The 27588-nt window shown below is 39.5% G+C and overlaps 1 protein-coding gene across 1 annotated transcript in view; it reads right to left on the minus strand.

Annotated features, from left to right (window-relative positions):
• Positions 1–26697, minus strand: part of LOC140719596 (CUB and sushi domain-containing protein 2-like) — an 831737-nt gene extending 805040 nt beyond the window's left edge. Inside the window, exon 1 of the mRNA XM_073034301.1 lies at positions 26379–26697. Coding sequence (XP_072890402.1) covers positions 26379–26448 — 70 coding nt within the window. The 5' untranslated portion in view covers positions 26449–26697. The remainder of the gene's footprint in view (positions 1–26378) is intronic.
• Positions 26698–27588: the final 891 nt, after the last annotated feature.

Here is a 27588-nt window from a genome sequence, read left to right on the forward strand (position 1 = left end):
ATATAAATGCAAACAGTTCAGAGAAGAAAAACATGGTCACACTTCTGAATAGAAAATGCTGGAAGGTCGTGTTCAATGTGGGAACTAGAGATCTGAATAAAAAACCTTCAAGGACAGAAGCCAATACAATTGCACTCTGTGATTCAATAAAGCCATTGACTGACACGGACCACTATCTAAGGTAGTTACACGTTCAAGAGGAGACCATTCAGCCCTTTGTGTCTATTCTTTGATCACCACACCATTTTCTTGTCCGATTGATTTGCTTATCATCCAGAAAGCTATTGAACTTCATTCTGAATGCAATTAACTTAGTAAGCTTTCACATGCCTTCAAAATGATAAAAGTTCAGCACAGGCACCATTTCAATGTTAAGAAAATAGCAGGAAACTAAAATTCAATAAATGACTTGTTATATTGTTCAACATGGTCTCTGTAAAGACAAATCAAAAGCAAGATGTCATCTAGTCATTATACCACAGATACAGACCTGTCAAATACTTTAATCTATCCAGAGCAAAACAAGCATGATTCATAGTAAATTGCACCAATATTGTAGATGCAGGCATTTCTCTGGTTACTTTTAAAAAAGTAAGAATTCTGTCAGAAATATATTTTTAAGAGCAAAATGTTGCAAAGTAATGAAAAAAGCAAAATGATTTATAACATTCTCTTTATTCAAAAGAACTAGAGCATTCATCAATCAATTCTGCATTTGGTACAGAACAGGTGGGGCAAAACTAGATGCATGATTCAGAATTGCGCACATTTTTTTTTGAAGAATACTCTTGAGTGGCTCACTAATCAAATATCCATCAGCATCTCTCGAGAAGAAAATAATCTGAATTCTTTTGAACCAAAATATTGGTTCATCACTTCCTCCATTATTTATCCTGAAATAGACATGGCCCATACTCTACCTACTTTAGCTAGCAGTATGGAATAGAATAGTGAGAGAAATTGAACAGAAAGGAATGGAAGAGTGAAGGAATATTTTGGGAAAACAGACCTAACCTATTCACTATCTCCTTAAAACTCAAATTATACAGCAATAAAAGAAGCCTTTCGTCCCAACTCATCCATTCTATCCAAGGTTCCAAATGGGGCTACCTGAGCTGGCCTGCACTTGGACAACATGAATCTCTATGCGTTGAGGATTAGGCCTCGAGCCATGGTGTCACCATTTTACAGCCCCCAGGAAAGAAGAGCTGAGCCGGTGCACACCACCAAGGGCAGGGTGGTGCAGCATCCAGGCTGCCCGCTAGTGTTTGCTCAGCAGAAGACAACCTGTAGTGTGGTTGACTATGGATTTCTACGGTATTCATGGCTTGGTTCTGGACTTTTATTTTTGCATGGCTGTATCTTGGATATCTTTATATGCTTGCTACATGTGTGTGCTTTGTGCCGTGTGACTGTTGGTATTGTCTTGCTTGGCTATATTCACGGGTATTCATGTATGTTTGAATTGCAATAGAACTTTTCCTATTCCATGTGCCTGCCCCAATGTATTTTAAACAGCATAATTATTCCTGTCTCTACCACTTCCTCTGGTAGAAAATTCCATATATCCACCACCCCATGTGAAAAACTTGCCATAAACGCATCCTTTAAAATCATTCCCTTCTCACCTTAAACTTATGCCCTCTAATTTTGGACTTCCCTGCCCTGGTGAAAAGACTGACCATCTACCATTTCTATGCTCCTCATGGTTTTATAAGCCATTATGAAGTCACTCCTCAACTTCCTTCACTGCAGACCAAATCTATTCAGTGTTTGCTTATAACTCAAGCTGGTGACACCCTTGTGAATCTTTTCTGGATCCTCTCCCATTTAATCATATCCTTCCTCAATGGAATTGCACAATTTTACCAACAAGAGTTCAAAGTACATTTGTTATCAAAGTAATTATACTGTATACAACCTTGAGATTCATCTTCTTGCAGGCATCCTTACCCCAAAGGCTAGATTTTCCTTGTAGCTCCAGCTCTGGTGTATCTGGTAGGGTGAATGCTGGGCCAAAAAATTTTCATGAGTTGGAAAGGATGGTAGACATACAATTTCTTCTGTCCAACAGGTAACCTCCTGGCCTTTTGGATCTTAGAGTAGGGGGCCTGTTTCTGGTGTTAGTGTAATGTATGTGAATGGCCTGACCTGCACATTGAAAATGGATGCCTGCAAATCGGGCTTCAGTGCTGTGAATGTTCCTCTGGGAAAGGAGGGAAAGGTTATTTATCCTATCCATTTGGAGATTTTTTTTTGTGATAACATCTTTACATTGGTGTTGCTGTTGTAATCCAAGGCTCTGAAGCATACAGGAGGGTTGGGATTACTACTGCCTTGCAGAAGATAAGGGTTAGTTGTCTTAATCTTTAAATGCTCCATTTTTTTGACAGCCAATGACTCACAGAATGTGACGGTGAATTTTGTCATTATTTTTTTTCTAGATCAAGGGTTCACAAACTTTTTTATGCCACGGACCAATACCATTAAGCAAGGGGTCCATGGACTCCAGGTTGGGAATTCCTGAGATAAGGGAAGTGATTCTGTTCTTTTCTACAGCCTCACCATAAAGATTTTTGCTGAAAGGCAGAAGGGACAATTTGGGAATCGAGTTTTGATTTGCAGATATTTAAGATAATATGCATTTTCTTTGTCACTGGCAACCTATTCAGTAAAGTGTATTTAAGATTCAGCCTCCATTATTTCATCTGTATACTGCAGCTCATTGAATCAACTATGGTTCCCAATTGCAGAAAAGAGTTGAATCTTCCCCTACTTGTACTGTTCACAAGGAAATGCTCTCATTCCTAAAGCTTTCCTCAACTCAGGGGCAAGAGAGAATACAAGACAGGTGGATGAGTTCAGAGTTTGACTGATCTTTAGGGAACTATGCAAATTGCTGTAGATAAATCTGCTGATTTTACCATTGTGCTAAATTGTGTGTAACACTTGCTTCGCCTAGCGGCTTAATCTCAGGGGTGATAACACCCCCCCCCCCCCACCCAGCCAAACATAATAAATCTCATTTGGGTGGATGCTGCGTGATGTGTCTCCTGTTTCAAACCAATACCCAGAAATAATGAACGGTACACAATATGCGGTTAAACAATTAAGATTTATAACTGTTATTTTGATTACGTGGCTAGTAGAGAAACAAAATCTGAAAGAAAAAGGTGCCTATCTTATTAAACAGTCTAGACACAAATCATTGGAGCTCACTCAGCAAGATCTTCTATTCACCATTCAATCTCCTCCGAGCGTCAGCGACCCTAGGACTCCCACCCGGAGTCCACCCAGTCGGACTCTCTTAAGTCGCGTCTCCTTTTTCATTCCCCTCGTGCCTTATGGCAAAAGCCCACAAAACCAACAGCTTTGAGACATACAAGAAAGAATAATATTTCTCCTATTGGATAGCCACCTAAGATCTCTAGTTATAACCCAAACATTGCTGCTACAGAGAAACCATTACCTCAGCAGTTGACATTACAGAGAAGCCATTACATTAGTTAACATTACAGAGAAGCCCTTACATGTGTTAAACTAAACAAAAGTAGAATGCAAAGGAAGACATGGTAAATGTTAAAATTTGAGCTTTCAAGTCAAAACTGAACCTAGTAATTTTGATGAAAGGCAAAACAAACTTGGGTGTGAATTGTTATTCTTCTAATAAAGTAGAAACTCTTTAAACCTTTTTAATTAACTTTGAGGATATGAGAAAATATTGATTTTAATATTCCACACTTAAAATTTATTATTTAGGATGCTTTGTAGGATGCCATGACTCTAATTAATACTTGTGTACATCAGACAGTCTATGCAATGTTTATGCCATTCAGGCCCATCCTTAAGAGATACAAAATGCTTTATTCATGCAAATTAGGAGGCATAATGTTATTTTAGCTTGTCCTTAGGAATACTGGTTTGCCTTCAGATATCTTGCACTGATAGCTCTTGAATTCAGGACAACCAGTGTGATGGCATTGGGTTCGCTGATCGCAAAATTCTAAACTCAAATGAAGAACTTAAGCCCTAGCAGATATAAATAGCCTTGCGTACTCTCACTAAAGGGAGATTATACTGTAACTAGCCAATCTTCAAGGACGAGTTTACTTCCCTGTTTACACTCCGCAGTGTCTTCACGTGTACAAGACATTATCTCAGATACCCTTTTTTACATAAAAGGTCTAAAAGCTTTTTGGAGATGTAAATCTCAGCTTCCCCACCACCAATGCTGTGAAGCTAACATCTTTGTGTGCATAAACCTTCCAAGATTAATAGATCAATTATTTGATATGCTAAGTGAAATATCCATCTGGTCTACAATCTTCCCTGAATTAAGTAAGTTAGTCAGCATTGTCTGATTTGAAATATGCCAAATTAAGTAACCCATTGTCTTATACTCTAACTATTAGCCTCATGGCAACTCTGATGCTCTATACAGTGCTTGTTTGCAAAGCTGCTCTATAGACAGTACTTTGTTTTAACTTCAAACTGATTACTACTTTCCACTTACAATTTAAGACCTGAAGACTGGCTCCTGTTTATGAACAGAAGCTAAACAATGCTAGTTGGAAGTTTACACACAATATTTTGATCTCACAAGCTACAGCTGCTATGTTTAGAAAGCAAGCTTGATAAAACATGAGACCCCTGGCCCAGGAAATGAACATCCATCGCATATGCTCAACATTAATTTTATGAGAGAAGTAGCAAATGATAAACAGCATTCAACTTAACAACCCTGCACATCTTAAACATATTACATCAAATACAAGAAACATATATATCATAAACAGATATGCTTATTATTATATCTCTTTTGTAAGTCATCTTTTCTCAACTCCCTCTAATTTTTCTTCTCCCACTCCTTTGGTATCATGTGCATGTAACACAAACAAGCAGTACATCAAATCTGTCACCTTATATCCAACACCTGGCACAGAGAATAATAATAAACACAAGAGATGCTGCAGATGCTGGAAATCCAGAGCAACACACAAAATGACCGAGGAACTCAACAGATCAGACAGCATCTATGGAGAGGAATACACAATCAACATTTCAGGTTGGGTTCCCTCTTCATATAATAACGTTATACATTTTGTTTCAGGAGCTCATGAAGAGGCAGAGGGAAACCTTTCATATTCCTCAAAGAGACACAAAAATGTGTGCATAGGTTCCTCACAAAAAAAGTGACAAAAAAGCTTATTCTAAATGAAAAATGAAGAAAACTGCAGCATCTGGTAATCTAAAATAAATATAAAAATTGCTGTAAATACTTAGCAGGACAGAACATTCCTGGAAAGAAAAGCAAAGAGAACACTTCGGAATGAAGATGAGAATCATTAACACAGAACATACACTGCTTCTCTTTCCACAAATATTTTGACCTGCTGACTGTTTCCAAGTGTTCCTATTTTCACTGAACTAATTGTAACACTGGTCTCGCACTGATGCCCAGACACAATTCCTCACAGTCAGCACAGAGCTGACAGTTCTCAGAGAATGCTTAACCAAGGGAGGCAGTCAACCAGAATGCATGTCGAATTAAAACAATATAAATAAGAATAAGATAAGCTGCATGCTTGATTGAACGGAGCTCAAAGTGTAGACAGCTGCAGATTCTGACAGACAGCATAGAGCAGTTAGAAGTGCAGACGGACTTCCAATGGAGTATCGGAAATGCAGAAAAGGTGGGAGACAACATACTTAGTGATAAAGATGAAGAGTAAGGAGTTTGTACATTCTCCCCATGACTACATAGGTTTCCACCGGGTGCTTTGGTTTTCCCTCACATTCCAAAGACGTACCAGTTGGTAGGTTAATTGGTCATTGTAAATTGTCCTATGACTAGGCTAGTATTAAAATCAGGGGATTGCTGGGCAGCATGGCTCGAAAGGCCCGAAGGGCCTATTTGATGCCGCAGGTCAATAAAATAAATAAATTAGCTTTATTTGTCACATGTACATTGAATCAGACCATAAATTGTGTTGTTAGTGTCAATAACCAACGCAGACCGAGGATGTGCTGAGAGCAGCCCACAGGTTTTGCTATGTTTGTTTCCAGTGCGCTTGCAGTGCGGCACGACTTACTAACCCCAACCTGTACGTCTTTGGAACATGGGAGGAAACTGGCACACCCTGAGGAAGCCCACATGGTCACGGGGAGAACGTACAAACTCCTTACAGACAAACGCGGGAATTGAACCTGTGTCATTGGTGCTGTAATAGCATTATCCTAACCGCTAAGCTACTGCGTCCAGTCACTCCACAAAAAGGGAAGAGATGGAAATCACAAGTATGAGCAGTTTTGAGGGGTAGGTAGTACAGTAATAACCCTTGGTTAATCCCCTCTCTAAATGTTACGACTTCTTGGGTAATTATAGGAGGGATGTCCTCCCAAAGGAAGGTGGTCAACAGCCCAACTTATGACACCAAAAGTGGATCAAGGGAGGTGGTGGGACAGGACTGGGAGGGCGATAACAGTAGGGAATTTGATCATAAGTAGGAAATGGGCATTTCTGTAGCTGCAGGAGGCTCCAAGCTGCTATATTTGCTCCTATTGCGGGGGTCAAGAAACTCTCCAGGCGACTGAAGGACATTCTGGAGTGATTAATCAGCAGTCATTGTCTCCGTGATACAGATAGGAGAAGGGATAATGTCTTGCAACATTAATTTATGGAGCTAAGTAGCCACTTACAAAGCAGGACTTCAAAGGTTGCAAACTTCAGATCGCTTCTGGTGCCTCGAGCTAATGACGTCAGGAACAAGATGGGTCAGATGAATGTACGCATGAAGGAATGGTACAGAAGGATAGGCTTTCAGTTCTACAATTATTAGGACTGTTTCTGAGGAAGGATGGGATCTGTAGAAGCAGGACAGGTTGGACCTTCACCAGAATACAACAACATCCTTGCTGGGAGGACTGTTAGCACTTTTGAAGTCAGTTTGAGATGCACTGACAGGAAGACTCAACAGTCTCAGAGCAGATGCTTGGCTGAAAATGTACAATCATCTAAAAGGAGAAATAGTGATTATGCCAAGTGGGCAGAGCAATCATGTAAGTGAACATCCGGGGAATGCAAAGTTAAAGTGAATCTATTTTCATGCAACAGTTTAACTAGTAAGGTAGATAAAATCAAAGGGAACTGTGAGTTGGCTGAAGGAGGAATAAGACTGGCATCTCACTATCCTAGAGTATTCAATATTCAGATGAGGAAATAGGAAAGGAGGTGGCTTTGCAGTGTTAATGAATTACTGAATTACTGCAGTGTTGAGAGAGGATATCCTGGAAGGGTCCTCAAATTAGGTCAAATGTGTAGAGATAAGAAACAAAAATGGTGTTTCCACTTTGCCAGTGCTGTGCTACAGAAGTTCCAAAAGTCAACAAGAGCTACACAATACAGGCAGGTATTAGACAGAACGAAGGTTATAGTACTTTGGGATTTTAATTTTCTTTAAATAAATTGGGATTGTCTTAGGCTCAGAAGGGTGGAATTTATGAGAAGCCTCAAGTGCTTTTAGACATAGTATGTAGATAGACCAGCAATGGAAGAAAACAACTGGACATTATTTTGGAAAACAAAACTGGTCAAATGGAGGAATGCCATGGGCGAGCACTTTGGGAATAGTGACCATAGCTCCATATATTTCAAAGCGGTTATGGAAAACGATAGGGATAGACCAGAAATAAACATTTGAAATTGAAGAAGGTCATTTTCATTAGAATATGACAGGATCTGGCTAAGTTTGATTGGGAGCATCTACTTTAAGGCAAATCTACAGCTGCACATTGCGAACAATTTAAAGGAGAAATGGAAAAAAGGTCAGGGCAACAAATCACTGCAAGGATAAAAGTCAGGGGAAACAAGTTCAGGGAATCCTCAATATCAAAGGTTATGAAGGATGGATGAGAAGGGGGAAAAATAATGTGGTAGATCTTCATAACCAAAGCTGACCAAGGCCCATCAGGAGCACAAGAAGTGTAGGGATGGGCTTAAAAAAGAAATTACAAGGCATCAAAGGCTGTGAACTATCACTGGCAGTCAGGATTATGGTTTACCTGAAGATGCTTGAGAAGTACCCAAAGGGCAAAAAAAAAATCTAAGAAAAAGTAGAAGCCATAAGGGACAAAGGGAACAATCTGTGTATAGACTGAGAAGATGCTAAGTGAATATTTTTCAAGTGCACAAGGTACATGGCTGTGTATAGTCACAGACTCACTGAGTTATGCAGAACAGAAACATGCTCTTCAGCCTGACTTGTCCACACTAAAACCTTATATAGATCTGGCATAATGAGGAGAGGCACATGTGAAATATGAGGAGGAAGTTTTTCACCTAGATAGTGGTGAGTAACTGTTTGTCAAGCAGGGTCACGGACAGCATTGAAGAAATCAATAAATGAACACTTGAATTGCATAGGCATGGAAGGGTATGAGTCACCTATTGGGAGGTGGGATTGGTGCAGATGGTTCCGCATGGTCAACATGAATATGGTGGGTCGAATGGCCTGTTTCCATGCCTCTGTGATTCAAAACGCAAATACCCAATATAGCAGGTGAATATTAGAAATGGGAAAATGCTCACAAACTTCCATCATATCAAATGCATCTCCTCCACCTTCTACCCAATCACCTTTTAAACTTTAGCTATGTTGCACAATACGGCTACAGTATATATGGAAAAGAAAGAAAACACTGAAGTTTACTATGGCCAATTGACTTTACAATGTTCATTATCAGAAAAAGAAAAACACGTCCATTAGCCCATGTCTGATAGAACAGATCATATATGTCAAACTCAAGGCCCGCGGGCCGGATTTGGCCCGCGGTGGAATTATCTTTGGCCCGCGAGATAATATCTAATTACTATTTAAGCTGGCCCCAGTAATTGAAGCGCCTATGGCGTATGATATGGCTAATGCTGAGTTTATTCAGGTACCAGGTTTTCAGGGTTTTTAGTGTTTATTCGGCAGTCTTCTTCATAAGAAACGGAATTTGTAAAGTGAAACACTTTGTAGTTATAGCAAAGACTGAGACACATGACAGCAGGCTGAAAAAACGGAGGCAACGAAAGCTGCGTTCGCACGCGTCCGACTGATCTGGCCCGCATGAAGCTGCATTTTGCTCAATCCGGCCTGTGACCTAAAATGAGTTTGACACCCCTGGAGCAGATGTTCATGTTTGAAAACTGAAATATCCCTTCTATGCTACCAAGTAACCAGCTGCAGTGCTGTACATTAGTGACACCTCAGCTGGAGGGCTTGTAGACTTGTCCACAAATACAGTGGTGCAGGCTTCCTAGTTAATAAGTTCTATCCTTTCCAACAGTAAAGATGCTCACTATTCTAATTCCAATTTTACAGCAACCTTCCACATTCTAAAACACCATATTCTGAAAAAAAAATTGATCTTAGAAACAGAGCAACTCAAGGTTTAGAAGGCTATTTGAGAGACAAAAAAAAAAATTGATTTGCATTGATCCCGCTTCCCAGTTTTTCATCTTAGCACTGCAGATTATGGTTCTTCAGGTCTTCAAGATTTATATTTAAAGTATCATGAAGGTTTTTGTACCACCACTATTCCAGGCAGTGAGTTCTAGTCGTCCAACTCTCACTAAGTAATTGTTTTCCGCACCCTCTAATCCTTCTATTAATTATTTTAAGTCTATGTCCCCTAGTCAGTGACCTCTCTGTTAATGAAAGTAGGTCCTCTATGTTTACTCTTTCATAATATTATGCATTTTAATTAAATATTCCCTCAACATCCATTATTCTAAAGAACTACCCCAGCCTATAATGTCTCTCCATAATTACAATTCCCAACCCTGACAACATCCTCAAATCATATTAGTCACCAGTGTTTTAAAGTTTGCAAAAGTAAGTGGAGCAAAAACATTGGATAGATGATTGAAAACTGAAACATTGAGGGGCAGTTTAATGTGAAATGCTGGCCCAGAAACTTCAGCACATTCAAATTGCGTTGCAGTGTGAAACCAATTACTATTTTGCTCACTGTCAACTCTATTCTATATTTCAGCTGTGTCTGATATGTGTGTTGCAAATTTTCAGCAGTGAAGAAGTAAAGCGAAGAAAAATAAAGGAGGTGAATATGATGTCACAGGCATCCTAATGCCCAAATTAGATTATGAAGCACAAGGCAGAGATTTCATAAACAACACACATGGATAACTGCAAAAATTATGACAACATCAAAAATAGTTTTCATATAAACTTGATGCAGAAAGTTCTCACATTTACAAATTGCAAAATTTTGATACTTGTTGCATAAAACTTTTCTTTAACAATGTGCATATCAGAATGGAAATGATTTCCCTGATGTACCATTAGGCTGAAACAAAATGATCACTTCAGTTACGTATTTCTTTTGACTGACCTGAAAACCGGTTGTTGAAATGAACATTGGATTCCTCTTCAATGCAGATAAAAGCTCTGCGATGCATTACAGGGACACAGTTGGACCAAATCTGACAAAGCCAAATTGTTAGTTGACACAGAGCCAAAACAGATAGAAGGTCAGGAGTGTACTTGAAAAAGACAGGTCTGGTTTTGGTGGTCAGTGTGAGTGAGGATGGAAGGATGAATGGGAAAAAAGGCAATTCAGAGCTTAGGAAAGATGAACAGCACACTTGCAAGGGCGAGGTAGGAATACACTTACGCTAACTTTGCAACAAGAAGCAGAATTAGAGTGATGCAAGGGTCCTCAAAGCACTGAGGCATTAACAACGATTTAAAGAAACAATAGAAGGTTTTGAATGGAAGGCTGAGAAGTTATTGGAGATGCTGCTGGAAGATATCCAAATTAGGTCAATGAATAGAAGGAATATTTACGGTATCCTAAATACCTTATGGTCTTCTGCAACAACACAGAGCAGATCCAGCCCAGGTTGTAGAAGAATACATTGACCTCGCACAAAGGACAATTTTTGATGAACATAGATTATAAACATAGATTACTACATATACCTGTCTGGACATGTCCGTCCCCCCCCCCCCCCCGCTGACTGCTCCTGTGGCTCCTCCCACAGACCCCGGTATAAAGGCGATTGGAGGCACAGACCCTTCCTCAGTCTCCAGGATGTTGTGTGATGGTCACTTGCTGCTTGTGCTTTCTTCCAGCCAATAAAAGCCAATAACTCACGTCTCAGAGTTATTGATGGTGCATCATAAACAACAGAAGAAAATGCAGATACAAGCAATGGTGAATCTCATCTCTGAAGAATCTCTGAATGATGTTTTTTTATCATGGTGTCACACAGACTAATGACAATTGTCTAACTAAACTGCAGCTATGCACAACACCCAAACACTGATGGCAAGAAGGGGGAAATTTTTTAAAAGAAGCAATTTACAACAGCATTTAACTAACACAATACTTAAATGGGAGTACTGCCAAAAAAAAACTTGAAATGTTTCTTCCAACTGGGTTTACAAAACAGATTTAAAGATACTCTAGTAAATGCCAATATTCAGCATTTCTGTTCGTAGATCTTATGACATTTGCACTGCTCACATGAAGTAGCCAAGCAAGGAAATTTTACAATTGCTGGGCATATGTTGCAAAATCATCTTTATTGCAGAACAGTATTTAAAAGAGACATTTTAAGAAGCACATCCGCTACATATACATCTTTGGGGAGAAATCTTAAATAAACATTAACAGAGATCTATTGAAGCAAGATGGGAGCCATAAATGACAAAGCCTCATTGGGCTAGTTCTGCACTGTAAACTCCTTGTAAAAAATTGTTAACTTTGATTATGGCTGTCAGACTTATCATCTCATGTCAGTACATTTGTGCCCCAAGCTCGTGGAGGGAACGACAGGAAACAACGAACATGTTTGGCACTCAGATCCATTGATCTGATTAATAGCCACTGATAGGCTTCACTGCTGTGGCTTTCTTCAATGGCACTAAGCTGACAAATAGATTGAAATGTTAGTACGAGCTCAGCAGAAGACTAGCTAACCTGAGATGAAACAGAAACTCATGCGTAGAGTAAAATAAAAATTGAAGGTGTGATTACCTGACATAACTACTCTATGCCCCTGCGCCTACATCCCCTCACCTTCCAAATTTAACACTACTGTGGCACGGATCCCCCTACGCTATGAAGCTGGGACGCTCAGTGGCAATTTTGCTGTGGCATTTCTGTCAAGTGCTCCACCTGGTGACCATGTTAAGAACTGGCAAACCTGAGCCTATGGTGCGAGATGCAAGTGAAACAGACCAGTGGAGATAACGCATTATTTTCAGGATTTCACAAGTGCCACTACATATCTTTACACTTCATATTTCGACCACAGGAGAGGGACCAACACTCAAGAACAAAAAAGCCCAACATAAAATTTAGCTTTCTCATAGCTTTATGTTCACTTGTGATTATTTTTAAGAGAGGAAAATAAAAACAATTCCATATTAGAGCTGAGAATTTTAATAAGGTTTGTGTTAACTAATATTACACCACATAACATACCCCCTGATTTTTTATCCTAGCTTAATCACAGGGCAATTTACAATGACCATTTAACCTACCAACCAGTATATCATTGGACTGTGGGAGGAAACCAGAGCATCCGGTGGAAACCCACACCATCACGGGGAGAACATACAAACGTCTTACAGGCATCAGAGGGAATTGAACCTGGGTCACCTGTACTGTAAAGCACTGTGATGACCATTACACTGCCATACTAATGCATTCTAGTTAGGCTGCTACCACTGTGAGGAGCCATGGACAGTGAACCTGGCTCCAGGATTCATCCAAGGCTCTACTGACATGTTCCAGCAACGTGCAATGTCAAAGATGTTTTTTACTGTTTTTCAATTGCCCCTATAATCCCAGACATTTGGAAATAGTTGGGGAAAAAAATGAACTCCAGTATGTGACAACTGTTTATTTATAACAACACACAAATAATGGAAAACAAACTAATGTATAAAAACAAACTTAGCCTGTGGGAAGTGCTGGAGGAGCTAGTGAGAGCTGCTGTAAAAATGAGGGCTAGAAATAAACTTATATCCAGTCACGGTTCAACAACTTCCATAGCCACCCTGGTGAGTCCAGAAGTGACGTGTCAGACATGTATTTCATTTCCTTGCCGCAGTCTGCAGGCACACAAGCTCAGAATGTATTACCACACACACTGCATCTAGTGAGTAGTTCTTTAACTGTCAGAACGTTATGGTCCATTATGTGACCTTCAAATATATATGTGGTCTCAACTTCCATTATAGAAACTACCTCTTAAAATACATACACTTTCTTCTGTTCCCCAAGACACTGACAAATGCAAACTTCCAATGTGTTCATTATATAAATGACATAAAAAGATCCAGCTCAGGTCTTGAAAATGATTGAAAATGAAACCACTATGAATCAAGAAAAAAAACATTTAGAGCGACTGGAGCCTGGCATAGTTCCACAGTACTGCACCAAGTCCTAATAGACTTTTCGGAAAAATAAACATCATCTTAAGTAATCCATTCAAAGCATTTGATAGAGCTGTAATTGGTCATTACCACATGTTGTGCATTTATAATCAAAGATCTCTTGCACTTGTAAAGTCAGCTAACCATAATATATTTTGATATGTGACTTTAGTACTATATTGGGTTATAGTTAATATTGGAGTGGATTATTTATATATTTATTTTGCAATACAGTGCAGAACAAGCCCTTCTGGCGTACTGAGGTGCACAGCCCAGCAACCCACCTATTTAAAACTATCCTAATTATAGGACAACTTAGAATGACCAAATTAACCTACTATCTGGTACGTACTTGGGTTGCGGGAGGAAATCGGAGCACCCAGAGGAAACCCATGTGGTCACAGAGAGAATGGACAAACTCCTTTCAGATGGTGTCAGAACTGAACTCTGGAACTCAGGAACAACCCGAGTTTTAACGGTGTCTTGCTAACCCACTGGCTACCATGGCACCCTCTCTACTAAACATTCAGTAATATGGCCAATATTCTACATCCTTCCTATAACTGCCTACACCTAGTGGTAAAGAAGTTGCACTCTGCATTTAAGAGAGGAAACCTGATCACTATTCGTCACATCACTGTCATGACAGCTTCCTGGTTGATTATGTAAAGATCCCATGAAAAAAAATTGATAGCCGATTACTTTAGGCAATGCACACTTTCATGGCAAAAGACCTGATGGACCAATGAAATCATCTGAAACATTCAAGAAGGTCTTTCAGATCCCTACAATAATTGAACACAGATCTGTCCTTACACCCAAAGAAATTCTACAAAACCTTTCTGCAGATAATAAAGGGGTCTACAAAATTTCTGGCTCTCCCATTGTTGAGGGCTACCAGTTTCTTGATACAGTGGCCTCTCCTCCGCCTTCAAATAGCAATTGCTGGCTTCCTTCTGCTCTCCTTGCAGGAAGAGTTAGTGAGATGTATCAATGAACATCTTCAACCTGCTCCAAAAATCATTCTGAAGTTGGGAAACGGAAGAGGGTGGTGGTTAAAGATCCTAGACATCAGATATGATGGCAGCACTGATACAGATGTGGAAGAACCTGGACAGGATAAAATATATATGGGGAACAAATAAGCAGCTTGAAGGTGTTAAAGTCTTGAATAGTACCTTTGTAAAACATCTTGCACAGGATCTGAGGCAAGGTCTCTCTAATTGAGAGTGACCCAGAAGTGCAGTCACTTGTTTGCCAGAAACAATCACAAAGAGTAACAAACACATAGAATGTGGAAATGACTCTCTGCCCCCTAATCATACACACAAGACCTCCAGAAACCTTGCAAGCTGAATGGAACGTTGGTGATTTACAAAGTGATAAACATAAAATTATTAATAACTACAAATTTTATGTTTATACCTGAAAGGGACTATTGGTAGCAATACAGCATCCCCATGTGTGCAAAAATACAGAGGACACTTTTGTCTTTAGAAATACCCCCTGAAAACCTCCTGTCTGAAACACTCTTGGCAAAGAAAGATGGTTCACATGTGCTGTCCCCCTCTATGACGGCATCGTGCACTCAATGACACCAATCCCCTGACAAAAAAATGTTGTTTTATTGTTCAAGTCTAAGCTGTCATGCTGGGTATAGCAATGTAGCTTCTATAGTCAGCTGCTCCTAAAGCAACGCTGTCATGTGTGATGTTCCTCTAGCATTGCTGTTAATGAACAGTGACTTTTTCTTAAAATAAAGCTTTATGAAATACTGTTTAGAAGATTGTCAATGCCATTTTAATGGCCAGAAAATTGACAGAGATGAATTTCTGGGCCAATCTGACTATTTTATTTCCAGTAATAGAATCAATACAGAATATTTCCCAGAAACAAGTGAATGACTTTGTTATGCAGAACTCCATGGGCTTTGAATTGGTGAATTCTCAATATGCTAAAAATAGATAAACAAATAAAATTCAGACGACATTTACTTTCCTATCGCAATAATGTGTCAACTACAACTTTTTTCCAAGTCTTTTCTTTGCTACATTTAAAAGTAGCAACCGAGCATTGGAGTTATTTCCCGCAAATTTCTTCTGCATCCAGAGACATATGTACTCAGTCATTTTATTTTTAATTAGATTTTTTGTGGTTTGGACATCACTGACAAGGTCAGAATTTATTGCCAGTCTTAAGTGCCCTTGAGAAGATTGCAGACAACTGTCTTCTTGAAACACTGCAGTCTTTTTGGTGAAGGTAACTATGTCGTACACACATCTGACTTATACTGAAAACACACATATGTAACAATCCGACTTAGGGCAAGATGCACTGATTCACTTAGTGTTGTCATTCAGTGGAAGAATTATACAAAAATAAGTTATTAAGAGTTACTAATAAGTTACTAGAATGCACTATGACTACCATGTGATGACAAAAACAACAAAAAGGCCAACAATAAAAAGAATATACAAATATCACATGTCAGTTTAACCTCAGAGGATTATTAACTTTTGGTGAGGAAATAAGACAATCATTTCATATGATTCTCCTTTCCAAAGTACACCTACACTCATATAAAGCAATTTTTTCTGTATTTGAGTGCCATATTTCACTTATCTCTTTATAAAAAGAGACCAAATAAAATTTTAAGTTCAAACTCCCTTAAGAAAAAAGCATACTGCTTAAAATGCACTGTGCTGTGATGATACCATAAACAAAAACATAGTTCAGTATGATATGAAGCAAAGCTAATTCTAGACTCAGCCAAAGATTTCTTTGATGTCACCATCTATAAACCAAAGCTGGCTGACTTTTCGAACTGCACACAATTTCGATCTAATTCTAAAAGCCATGTTTTATACCTGGATGGATTGCAAAGAAATTTTATTTCTGAAATAGTTTAGATTAAATTTTATTTAATTCACTCAAACTGCTCAAAACACTTTGTATTCCATGAACTGAAACATAGACTGAGTTTAAGGACACACTTCTTCCTACATGCAATAAAGTTGATCTATTTTAAATATGAATATGGGACTGTCTTAACTTGCAGTAATGCAGTAAATGCAATATATTTTTATTAAAAGTTTTAAGAACTTGTTAAGTGAAATATTTCAAGAACTAAATTACAACTAAACTTTACTTCAATCAGTTCCTGAAACATATTTCTCTCAGGTGCATGCAGTTGACACCAATACGCATTTAAAGGAGTTACATAATCAGATTTCTTAAGAGGTCCATTCAAAGAAAATTGCCCTGCAAATATTCATATTCAATCTCAGTTTCTGGGCTTAAAACAAGCATAAGCCAGCAGCATCAGTAGCCAAAATTAATATTTAAGAAATCTGTGTAAACTGGACTACAAAGTACATCATCCTCAAAATTTAAGTTAAAAGGATATCAGCTCACATGACTTTTTCCTATAATCTACAGCCTTTATTTCATCCCAGATTCCATTCTGCAGAGCAAATGTGTTTACTTTGTTTTCTAGAACAGCATTCAATTTACCTGCAGCTGAAGATTTCCAGATGTACCTTGTTCTTAATTTGATGCAAAAATTAATCTTATAAATTTTTTCTTAGATCTATTAAAAAAAACCACAACTTATAAGTATTTCCAAGAAAATAAACATCGTCAACATTTGATGAGCTTTTCCACTTTAAAAACAGGTGAATCTTAACATTCAAAATCAATTTCAAAGTAGTTATTTTTATTTTTATTTGTATCTGCTGTAAATGCCCACAAGAAAATGAATCTCAGGGTTGCATATGGTGACATATATATACTTTGATAATAAAATCAATGAAAAACTACACACAAACCAATTTGCAAAAGATGACAAATTGAGCAAATATGAAAAGAAAAACAAAAAAATAAATAATAAATAAATAAGCAAACTAACGATGAAATATTGAAAACAGCAGTAAGAATAAAGAGCTGATTGTGGACCAGGAAGGGTAAGACGAAGGAACACATACCAATCCTCAGAGAGGGATCAGAAGTGGAGAGAGTGAGCAGTTTCAAGTTTCTGGGTATCAAGATCTCTGAGGATCTAACCTGGTCCCTACATACTAACGTAGTTATAAAGAAGGAAAGATAGCGGCTGTACTTTATTAGGAGTTTGAAGAGATTTGGCACGCCAACAGGTACACTCAAAAACTTTTATAGTTGTATCGTGGAGAGCATTCTGACAGGCTGCATCACCGTCTGGTATGGTGGGGTTACTGCACAGGACCGAAAGAAGCTGCAGAAGGTTATAAATCTAGTCAGCTCCATCTTGGATACTAGCCTACAAAGTACCCAGAACATCTTTAGGGAGTGGTGTCTCAGAAAGGGTGTCCATTATTAAGGACCTCCAACACCCAGGGCATGCCTTTTTCTGACTGTTACCTTCAGGTCAGAGGACAGAAGCCTGAAGGTACACACTCAGCGATCCAGGGACAGCTTCTTCTCCTCTGCCATCCGATTCCTAAATGGACATTGAACCCGTGAACACCATCTCACTTTTTTCTTAATATACAGTATTTCTATTTTTGCATGTTTTTTCAATCTATTGAATATACGTAATTGATTTCCTTATTTATTATTATTACCTATTATTTTATTTTTTTCTCTCTCTCTGCTAGATTATGCATTGCACTTAACTGCTGCTGCTAAGTTAACAAATTTCACGTCACATGCCGGTGATAATAAACCTGATTCTGATATTAGTTGCAGAGTTCTTGAAAGCGAGTCCGCATGTTATGGAATCAGTTCAATGCTGGGGTGAGTGAGAGAGGTGGTGAATCTGGTGCTGTGGGTCCTAAGGCTCATGTACCTCCTTCCCAATGGCAGCAGCGAGAAGAGAGCATAGCGTAGATAGTGCGAGTCCTTGGTGATGAATGCTGCTTTCCTGTGACAGTTCTCCTTATAGATGAGCTCCATAGTTGGGGGGGGGGGGGGGGCTTTACCTCTGATGGACAGAGCTTTGTCCATTACTTTTTGTACTCTATTTTGTTCAATAGCATTGGTGCATCAAGGGCATGGCATTTAAAATCACTTAAATAATATAAATCAAGAAGTTCCATTGCATCATTTCTTTCCAGTTTGCAAGTCCGTTAGTATTAAAAGCTCCAATTTTATTTTTACTCTGAAGAGTCAGGTCCGCACGACTTAATTTTTGGCTTCATTCTTGCACTTTCGAAATTCACTTTTGTGACCTATTTATTTGTCATAATAATTATTTTAAAATATTGTGAATAAATTTGCACAGTGCCGTAAAGCTTTGCGACAATGCAGTGTGCCCCAAAGAGGGGTCAAAATAACCACTGAGAGAATCTGATCTGTGGGGTTAAAAGCAACAGAAGAAATAATGTGCCTCTCTCACTATAAAATGTGCATTTCTGTATAATTAACATGTGAACTTAAATTGATCATTTCAGATGATGCCAACATTTATATAACTTGCATAAATGTGAATGACCTTGAGCTCTGTTCGATGTGCAAGTCATTATGATGCTCCATTGTTTCATTAAAAAGCATTAATATTGGTAATTCAGCAATTTGCACACATCAGAATCATTGCAGAAGCTACATATTGCAAAATAGATGGACCTTGAGGATATCTAAATAAGGAGCAATGTAACAGAATCATAGACTTGCACAGCAGAGGCCCTTTTAGCCACTCTATTTGCTTACAGCAGGCCCATATCCCTCCACAATTTTTCTATCCAAGTACACGTCCAAAGGCCTTTTAAAAATTGTAATAGATCTGCATCTACCATCTCCTCTCACAGCTTGATCCAGTAATACTCCGTCCTCTTCACAGCCACGTTTTGTGACACCAGGGTCACATGGCGCAAGTGGAATGTTATGCAAACCAGAACAGATTACAAGTCTACCCAGCGAATCAACGATAAGAACGCCTCCCACCCTGACAGGCTGATGGCATGATCTGGCACAATGAATGATGTGAATTTGCGGAAAGCCCCTTCTCCCCCAAAGTAACAGGAACCCTGTCTGGCCACAGCCCGGGTGAGGAGAATCCTAGCCAGGATAAACCCATGCAAAGCTGCGGGACCTGACAACAGGTGATGAGGGATTATATGGGCGAGCTAATAGAGATCTTAATGGAGATCTTTAACATCTCTTTGCAACAGTCTACTCTCCCTGCAGACTTGAAGGCAACCAGCATCATTCTGGTGCCCAAGACGGTGATGGTAACTGGCCTAAACAATTACAGCTCAGTGCTAAAGACGTCAACAATCGCAAAGAGCTTTGAGCAGCTGGTAATGGTTCATGAAAATCTCACTTTCCAGCTACACTGGGCTTTTTCCAGTTTGTGTACTGCTCAAACTGGTCCACTGATGATGCCATAGCTTTGAACCTGCTCTCATACTTGTCTCACCTAGAAAATGATGCCTCACATCTACAATGTTGTTTATAGACTTTAACTTGGCTTTTGACATGATCATCCCTCAGAATCTGGTTGTTAAACTGTCCCTGTTGGGACTCAATACTCTTCTCTGTAACTGGAACTTGGACTTAATGGAAAGATCCCAGTCGGTCCAAATTGGCAGCAATAACTCAAACTCCATCAGACCAAGCACTGCTGACTCACAACTGCACTGCCAGATCCAGCTCAAACCGCATCATCAAGTTCACTGATGATATAATGCTGGTTGGCCTCATTAGTAACAATGATGAGTGGACATAGAGAGAGGAGGCTTATCAAATGGTGTGAGAACAACAACCTGAGTCTCAATGTGGACAAGACACAAGAAATGGTTGTGGACTTCGAAAAGGCACAGGACAAGCAATCTCCATTGACCATCGATAACTCTGTTATGGAGAGAGTGAAGAACACAAGTTCCTTTGGGTGTACATAACAAACAGTCTAACATGGACCCACAACACCTACATAGTAGTCAAGAAGGTACAGTGGCATCTACACTTTCTGATGTAATTCGGACGTGCAAGGCTTTCTGCCCCCATTCTAACAACTTTCTACAGATGCACCATCAAAAATGTCCTCCAGGTTGCATCATTGTGTGGTACAGAAGCTACAAGGCATCAGACTACAAGATTCTACAGAGCATAGTAAAAGCCATTGAGAGGATCAGCAGGCTTCGCCCCTCCCCTGCTCCATTATTGGTGATATTTACCAGCAGCATCATTTTCAAAGGGCCTGAAGCATTGTTGAAGATCCTTACCATGCATCCCACAATTTCTCTGAACAACTATGATCAGGAAGGAGGTAAACAAGCAACAGGATTTGGTCTGCCAGACTGGGAAACAGCTTCTTCCCTCAGGCTGTGATGTAAATGAATACCCTACCATCACTGAGGTGTCATCACTGGGACAGCAAATTACTATATACTGCTCACCTGTGCTGCACACTTTGCATGTATTTTCAATTATATTTTAATAACTAATTTGTGCTAATATTTTGTTCTAAGTGCTGTGCATGATATATTACAACACCAATGCCTTTGAACGGGAACTCTTACAAAATTAGTGGATTTGACCCAGTACACCATGGGTAAAGCCTTCCCAGCCACTGAGCACATCTACACGAAACACTCTTGCAGGAAAGTAGCATCCATCATCAGAGATCCCCAATACCCAGATCATGCACCCTTCTCGGTGCTGCCATCAGGTAGAAGACAGAAGAGCTTCAGGACTCACACTGCAAGGTTCAAGATCAGTTACTAACCCTCAGCCATCACGCTCTTGAATAAAATGATCTCACTTTCAAGGACTCTATCTGATTATTTCAAGTTCTCATTATTTATTGCTATTTACTTCTATTTGCATTTGCTCATTTTGTTGTCTTCTACACTCTGGTTGATCTCTCATTGATCCTTTTATAGTTACTTGTCCTATAGATTTCCTGTGTATGCTCGCAAGAAAATGAATCTCAGTGTTGCATATGCTGATATATATGCACTTTAATAATAGAATTTTATCTGAACTCTGAATTTTCTATTGTGCGTCCATTATGGTCTGGAGGAACATTGTTTCATTTGGTTGTATATATGTACAATCAGATGACAATACACTCAAACTATGTAAAAGGCTTACCTCACAAAACACCTTCAAACTTCTCCCATCTCACCTTATATCTATGCACTCTAGTTCCAGACTCTCTGCCTTGACATAAGAATTCTAACAATTCACAGCTTATGAGGTTATGCCCCTCATAACTGTATAAACCTTTATCACTTCTCAGTCCACTGCATAGTAAGACTAAACAAAGCCTATCTAATCTCTTCTTATAACTATATCTCCTTATTCCAGGCAGTACCTTGGTGAATCTTGTCTATATTCTCAGTGGTTCTTATCGCCTTCCTATAATGTGCCAACTAGAACTGTATATGTCAAATGCAGTCTAACCAATGTTTTGTATCATCTCAACATGTGTCCAAATTCTTAATCTCAATACCCAGCCTACCAAAAGCCTTCTTCACTACCCTATCTACCTGTGCTTCCCCTTTCAGCAAGCTATGGACTTGCAAACCAAAGTCTCTCTGTATATTAAGACTTCCAAGGTCCCTGCTATTTGCTCAATATGCCCTATCAGAATCCAACATCTGCAAACACTTTACAAGTATCAGTTGAAACCCAATGATGAAGGGCCAGTAGAATACTATATCTATGATTTATTCTGCCATTCAATAATTCATTCAGACCTTTGACCCAACTCTACGTACAGAGATTTTCTGTTGCGTACCTTGGGCGTCAAACATCTTGGTGAATTTATCAATTGACTATTATAAATGAAGATTGAAATGCCCAGCACTCCTTGCAGTCCTGAAGCACCTGGCTCCAATTTTCAAAATTAAAGCCCTACTCCTAGCAGAATTTTTTTTTAATTCATGCCCTGTCATTTAAGCCTTAAAGCAATCTACTGCAGTCTGATGTATTAATAAACTTAACAAAAACAAGAAAAATATCTGTTGCCAACATTGCTTCAGCTAATAATTTAAAAAAGCAGGGCAGGCCATTTACCCCAGAACATGCCATCAAATGAACACCAAGCAGATACTATCTGTAGAATGAACAACACACAAGCCGGGTAACATATGTTTCTTTTAGTTAAAATTAAATGCATCAGGTGTAGATAAGTAACACACAGAAAATGTTGGAGGAGTACAGCAGGTCAGGCAGCATCTAAGGAAAAGAGTAAACAGTCAATATTTTGGGCCAGGGTCCTTCTTCAGGACTGAGAAGGAAGGGGGAATATGCCAGAATGAAAAGGTGGCAAGATGGGAAAGAGACTAGCTGGAATATGTTCCAGTCCTTGCTCGGTGGAAGACTAGTTACATTATGTTTGCCAGTAGCTACACTCACATGTGTTGAGGGGTATTACATCATCAATCTACAGGCCATGACACTCAGGGACTTGGAATACTGTTTCATTTGGCAGCATCCATATGTATGGTTGAATGACAATTAAACTTGAATTTGATTTACAACAGTACAGTCAAAAAGTTGGATTAACAGGAGGATTAACCAAATTGTCCTGGATTCTGGGAATAGCACATCACTAGAGAGTAATCTGGGTTACTGCTCCAGGTGACTCCGGAACTCCTGTTGAACATCCTCATGTTCTAGTCAAATTTGTACTTGTCAAGCATAGTACTAATTTTAACTGGTGTTTTAATATCTCAATGCTGATGTATTTAGCAAGTATTAGTCAGGTGGCCAAAGTGCTTTGTGGAACTTTATTCAATGTGCCAGCATACCAGCAATTCTTTTAACAACAAAGAAAAAAAAGTAACAGAAAGATAGGAAAAAGTTTTTTTTTCAAATTTTGTGCAACCCTCAACTTTTGGTTTATGTGTCTCACTTGTGGATTAATTTATTGTTTTTTTGCACTAATGTTCTCACAGCTGTGTCTCCTGTTAAAGGTATTGGATTTCTCATTGTTATGCTATTTCTTAGTGCCTGCTGCCCTCTGGCATCTCACCCAGAGCACCTCATCATTAATGATGGAGTCCCATCTGTTGTGTTACCAAGATCATATCAGAGCACATCAACCAACACCTCCAATAAGAGATCGCATTCAGGGCAAGGATACATAATCAGTGAAGACCAAAAAACACTTGCCAAGTTTCTCTGAAAACATTCTGGCAAACACAACTGCACATCAAAGTAAATTGAGAGAATGCAAAAGTATTTTTTTTTTGAAATTTCCTTTAAAATTATATGGCAAATACAAAAGATGCACAAAGTCAAGAGTATTTCAGAAGAAAGTGAGCATAAGAGTGAGGCTCACTTTTAACACTTTACTTGGACAGGCACATGGATGAGAGGGGTATGGAGGGATATGGTCCAGGTGCAGGTCAGTGGGACTAGGCAGAAAAATGTTTGGCAAAGCCGAGATGGGGTGAAGGGCCTGTTTTTGTGCTGTAATGTTCTATGGTTTTGTGGTTCTAAAAGTTCAAGTTTAATTGTCATTCGACCAAACATGAATATCCATGAATACGGCCAAATGAATTAGCGAAGTGATGTTCAGTCTTTTTTTTTTTGCAGTTGGACAAAGTGTGACTAACTATTTCCCTATCATGAACTCCCAAAGAAACCTAATTTTATGTCGCTTACATTCATTTTCCAGCTTACCGTGGTAAAGTATTTTAGTCTCAAATTAATTGATCAATGCACGTTTAATTATAAACTGCATTCTATCATTACATAAAACTATTCATTCCCACGGTGAACTCTTGAGTAAGTTAATCCCACAATTCCAAAGCATAACGCCGTTTTCGCTGACTTGTGGAAGAGCAAGAGCTGTTTTCTCCCGCTTCGGAAGTTCATTACCAACGCTGTCTTGACTAACGAAGGAAATACCCCATTATAATGAAAATCACTTCCCCCACTACATCCGGAGGAAACACCGGCTATGTTCTTTAAAAAGCAGACTACTGTGTCAAATCACGTATCTGCAATCCAATTAATAATTAAACGCGGTTAAGCAGTTTATAAATGCATAAATTATAGGGCATGAATCACAGGTTTGAAACTCGTGGGCGATAATTGGAGCTGAATCAAGAAGAGTCGATTCTGAAAATCGCTGGAAGATATTTTCAAGTAATACAGAGTTTATTATGAAACAGAATGTCTTAATTCTGTTCCGTGAAAGAACATTCACCATGGACAGAGACTTTCCAGATGCCGAGTGAACTTGATGTCAATCTTCAATTTCCGCAAGTCTTCGGAAACAATGGCTGGCATTCGCTTACTGGGTGACTAGAACAACCATCAATTTAGGCGATGGTCCTAGACGTCACGGTTTCCAGTTACTCCTTTAACCGAAGCGATTAGTCCACCGTCCCAATTCAACCCACTGCAACTACGCTCACAATGCACCAGCCAGTTTAAAACCAGCCTTCACCGATACGTATCCTACCCCACTTTCTCGGCGCGTTTTCACGAAAGCCGATTACGACTCCGCCAAGTCATTAGCATCTTGATTAAAACAAAAACATAACTTAAGGGGAAGAATGCAGTCCGGAATCGAGGTGGACCCAAGCGATGACAAGAATCTCTAAACAACGATGGGGGTTTGTCACCTTGAAGTTGCAGTAAATGCATGAAGTGTTACAGGTCTCCGTCAAGCCGTGGCCTTAATCAACAGGAGAAGTAATTTATCATTTCCGCGCGGAATCCTTTCCCTCAGCAAATCCCACCGACCGCTACCCAAGTACGGGAGACTCGGTTACAAATGATCAGCAAATAGCGGGGAGCTGGATTCGCGGAACCGGATCAAATCCCAGGCTGGACCCCGCAGCCAGTTACTGTATTCAAATCCACTTAAACGCATAATTGATCGCAGCCAAATTGAAACCGGCTACTGAAACAAATGTATCCTAACACGTTAAAGGGTCTGCAGAAATTTTAAACCGGAATTACAACCATAAACATAGAAAAAGGAAATGTTAAACAAATCATCATCGCGCTGTTTAAAAGGATCGTTGTACAGGGAGCTGTTCGTAGTACCGAAAAGAGAGTTAAATATTCCCCGCAATGCAACGTAATGGTATATCATACAACCTCCCTTCACCTGTGACTATCAGTACAGATGGGTCCGGACACTCCCGCGCAGCATCAAGTATTATTGTGGATTCCAAACTATTTAAATCATTGCATGTAGAGGATGGTTTCTAATCGGTTCATCTCGGGATTAATTGTCTAGTGTTACTGGAATGGCGCGAGCTAGAGCTGGTTTGCACATCTGGAGAAAGTGTTAAAACAGCTGTCCTGATAACGGAATGGGGTACGGGAGGGCCCCGGGCCGAAGAGGGACGGGAGCGAAAGGATTAAACACACGCGCGACGTTCCCCGTATATTTGTCAGGCACTGGGCTTTTGACTATCAGAAGGGGCAACCGTGAGATTATCCAAGGCGTCGGGAGAAAGGAAATGGAGAAAAAGTGGGTGCTCGTTACCCGTCTGCATTCCAGTGTCCCGGTAACCATCCACCAAATGTTTCCACTCCCTTTCCCCAGTCACCCCAAACCTAGTCTCACCTTCTGAACATGAAGCACATAAAGTTCACCCATCCGATGATAACATGTTTACAGCGTGTCTAGGATTAGTCGCTTCCAAATTTTCACCTGAAAGTAATCGCGAGTCAAAATGGGCAATTCACTAAAGAACTAGAAATACGATTGCCCGCCTTGAAATCCCCCCTTTCTTTATTTTAAATATAAAGAGGTGCAAATAATGCCACTTTATGGAGCTTATTTTGCATACTGCAGTCCGGAATAGTTTGCAGGACAGAAAGAGGGGAAAAAAATATTGCAGCGTTGCTACAGCAACCGCGAACCCGAAAAATCTCCCCCTCATTACAACAAAATGCAAACCTCCTAATAGATTGCGGTGTTGCCTCACAGAAGGAAATGATTTTTAAAAAAAGGGCGAATAGCGGCTCCTAACTTACCGCCGGCTGCAGCGATCCAAATCAAACAACCGAGCAGGATCCGGCTCAGATTGAGTTGCACCTTCATCATAACTGTAATCCCGAATGCACCAACACTGTCAGAGCTCCAGCGCGTCCGTGTTATTCTGAGCCCAACAGCAGCAGCATGCACTCCGGTTTTCGATATCTGACACGCGAGATGTTGCGACGGGGGGTCTGTGGCGATGGAAGCCCTTCCAGTATTATTCCTCTTCCTTCGTTCAGCGCCTTGGCGTTGAGTTAAGAGCTGAGGAGAAGAAGAAGAAAAAAAACGCTGTACGAAGAGCTCCCTCCGGCTCTTGCAGCTTCACGCATGGAATGAACCATCTCGGGGAGGGTTGTTGCGCCTTCAGCGGACGTTTTCCGAAAAAAAATGATGTCTTATGTCACACTTGCCAGCCTATTTTAGTCAAATCCTCTTAAGTGAATTACATAGTTATCACACATGCTCACTTGACAAGAGTTTTCATTAAAATACGAGTGGGTGGAAGAGTGCAGTAATATTGCTCTGGGACAGAATGATATTGCACAGTATATTGAACTTGTGAAGTACAAAAACCATGTGAATGGGTTCCCATACGCGTGAAGTAATAATGCACATCGCCCAGAACATACCTGGACTGAAACTATGAGTATTTTTTTTTAAATCAGATTTTCAATCTTAGCAAATTAAGCAATTTCCACACGTTATGCATATCTTGTACAAGTTTCCTTTTATCTGTTTTTGTATTCCAAACATGGTTTCCAAAGTTGTCCTGTATATTGGACAAATATCAACTCTATCCAACATTCAATTAAGGGATCATTGTGCTGTTTTTTTGTTTCCTGTGTGTTTTTACCAGTCATCTACTTGATCCCTAAATTACATGAGTAGCAGCATGTCCAAATCGATTTGGGTTGTCTTAAGGACATTATGAGACCTATAAATTTTTTTTAAAAATATTTCTTCTTGCATTAGAGATTGTCCTTCTTAATGAAAGAAAAATAAAGGGGTCAGATTCTTGTAAAATGTCCATTTCTCCCATCCTCTCCAAATAAGAGGAAATGCAGAATAGTAATGTTACTGGGACAGTAGAGTTTAAGGATAGCAGACATACGGATTATGTTATAATTGGCTACTTTGGGAGTGGAAGAGGAAGTTCATCCTGATGGAGTGTGTGACATAAATCAACATCCTCCTGTTCAGGAATTT

Source organism: Hemitrygon akajei, chromosome 32 (genome assembly GCF_048418815.1).
Source record: "Hemitrygon akajei chromosome 32, sHemAka1.3, whole genome shotgun sequence".
Lineage (NCBI taxonomy): Eukaryota > Metazoa > Chordata > Chondrichthyes > Myliobatiformes > Dasyatidae > Hemitrygon > Hemitrygon akajei.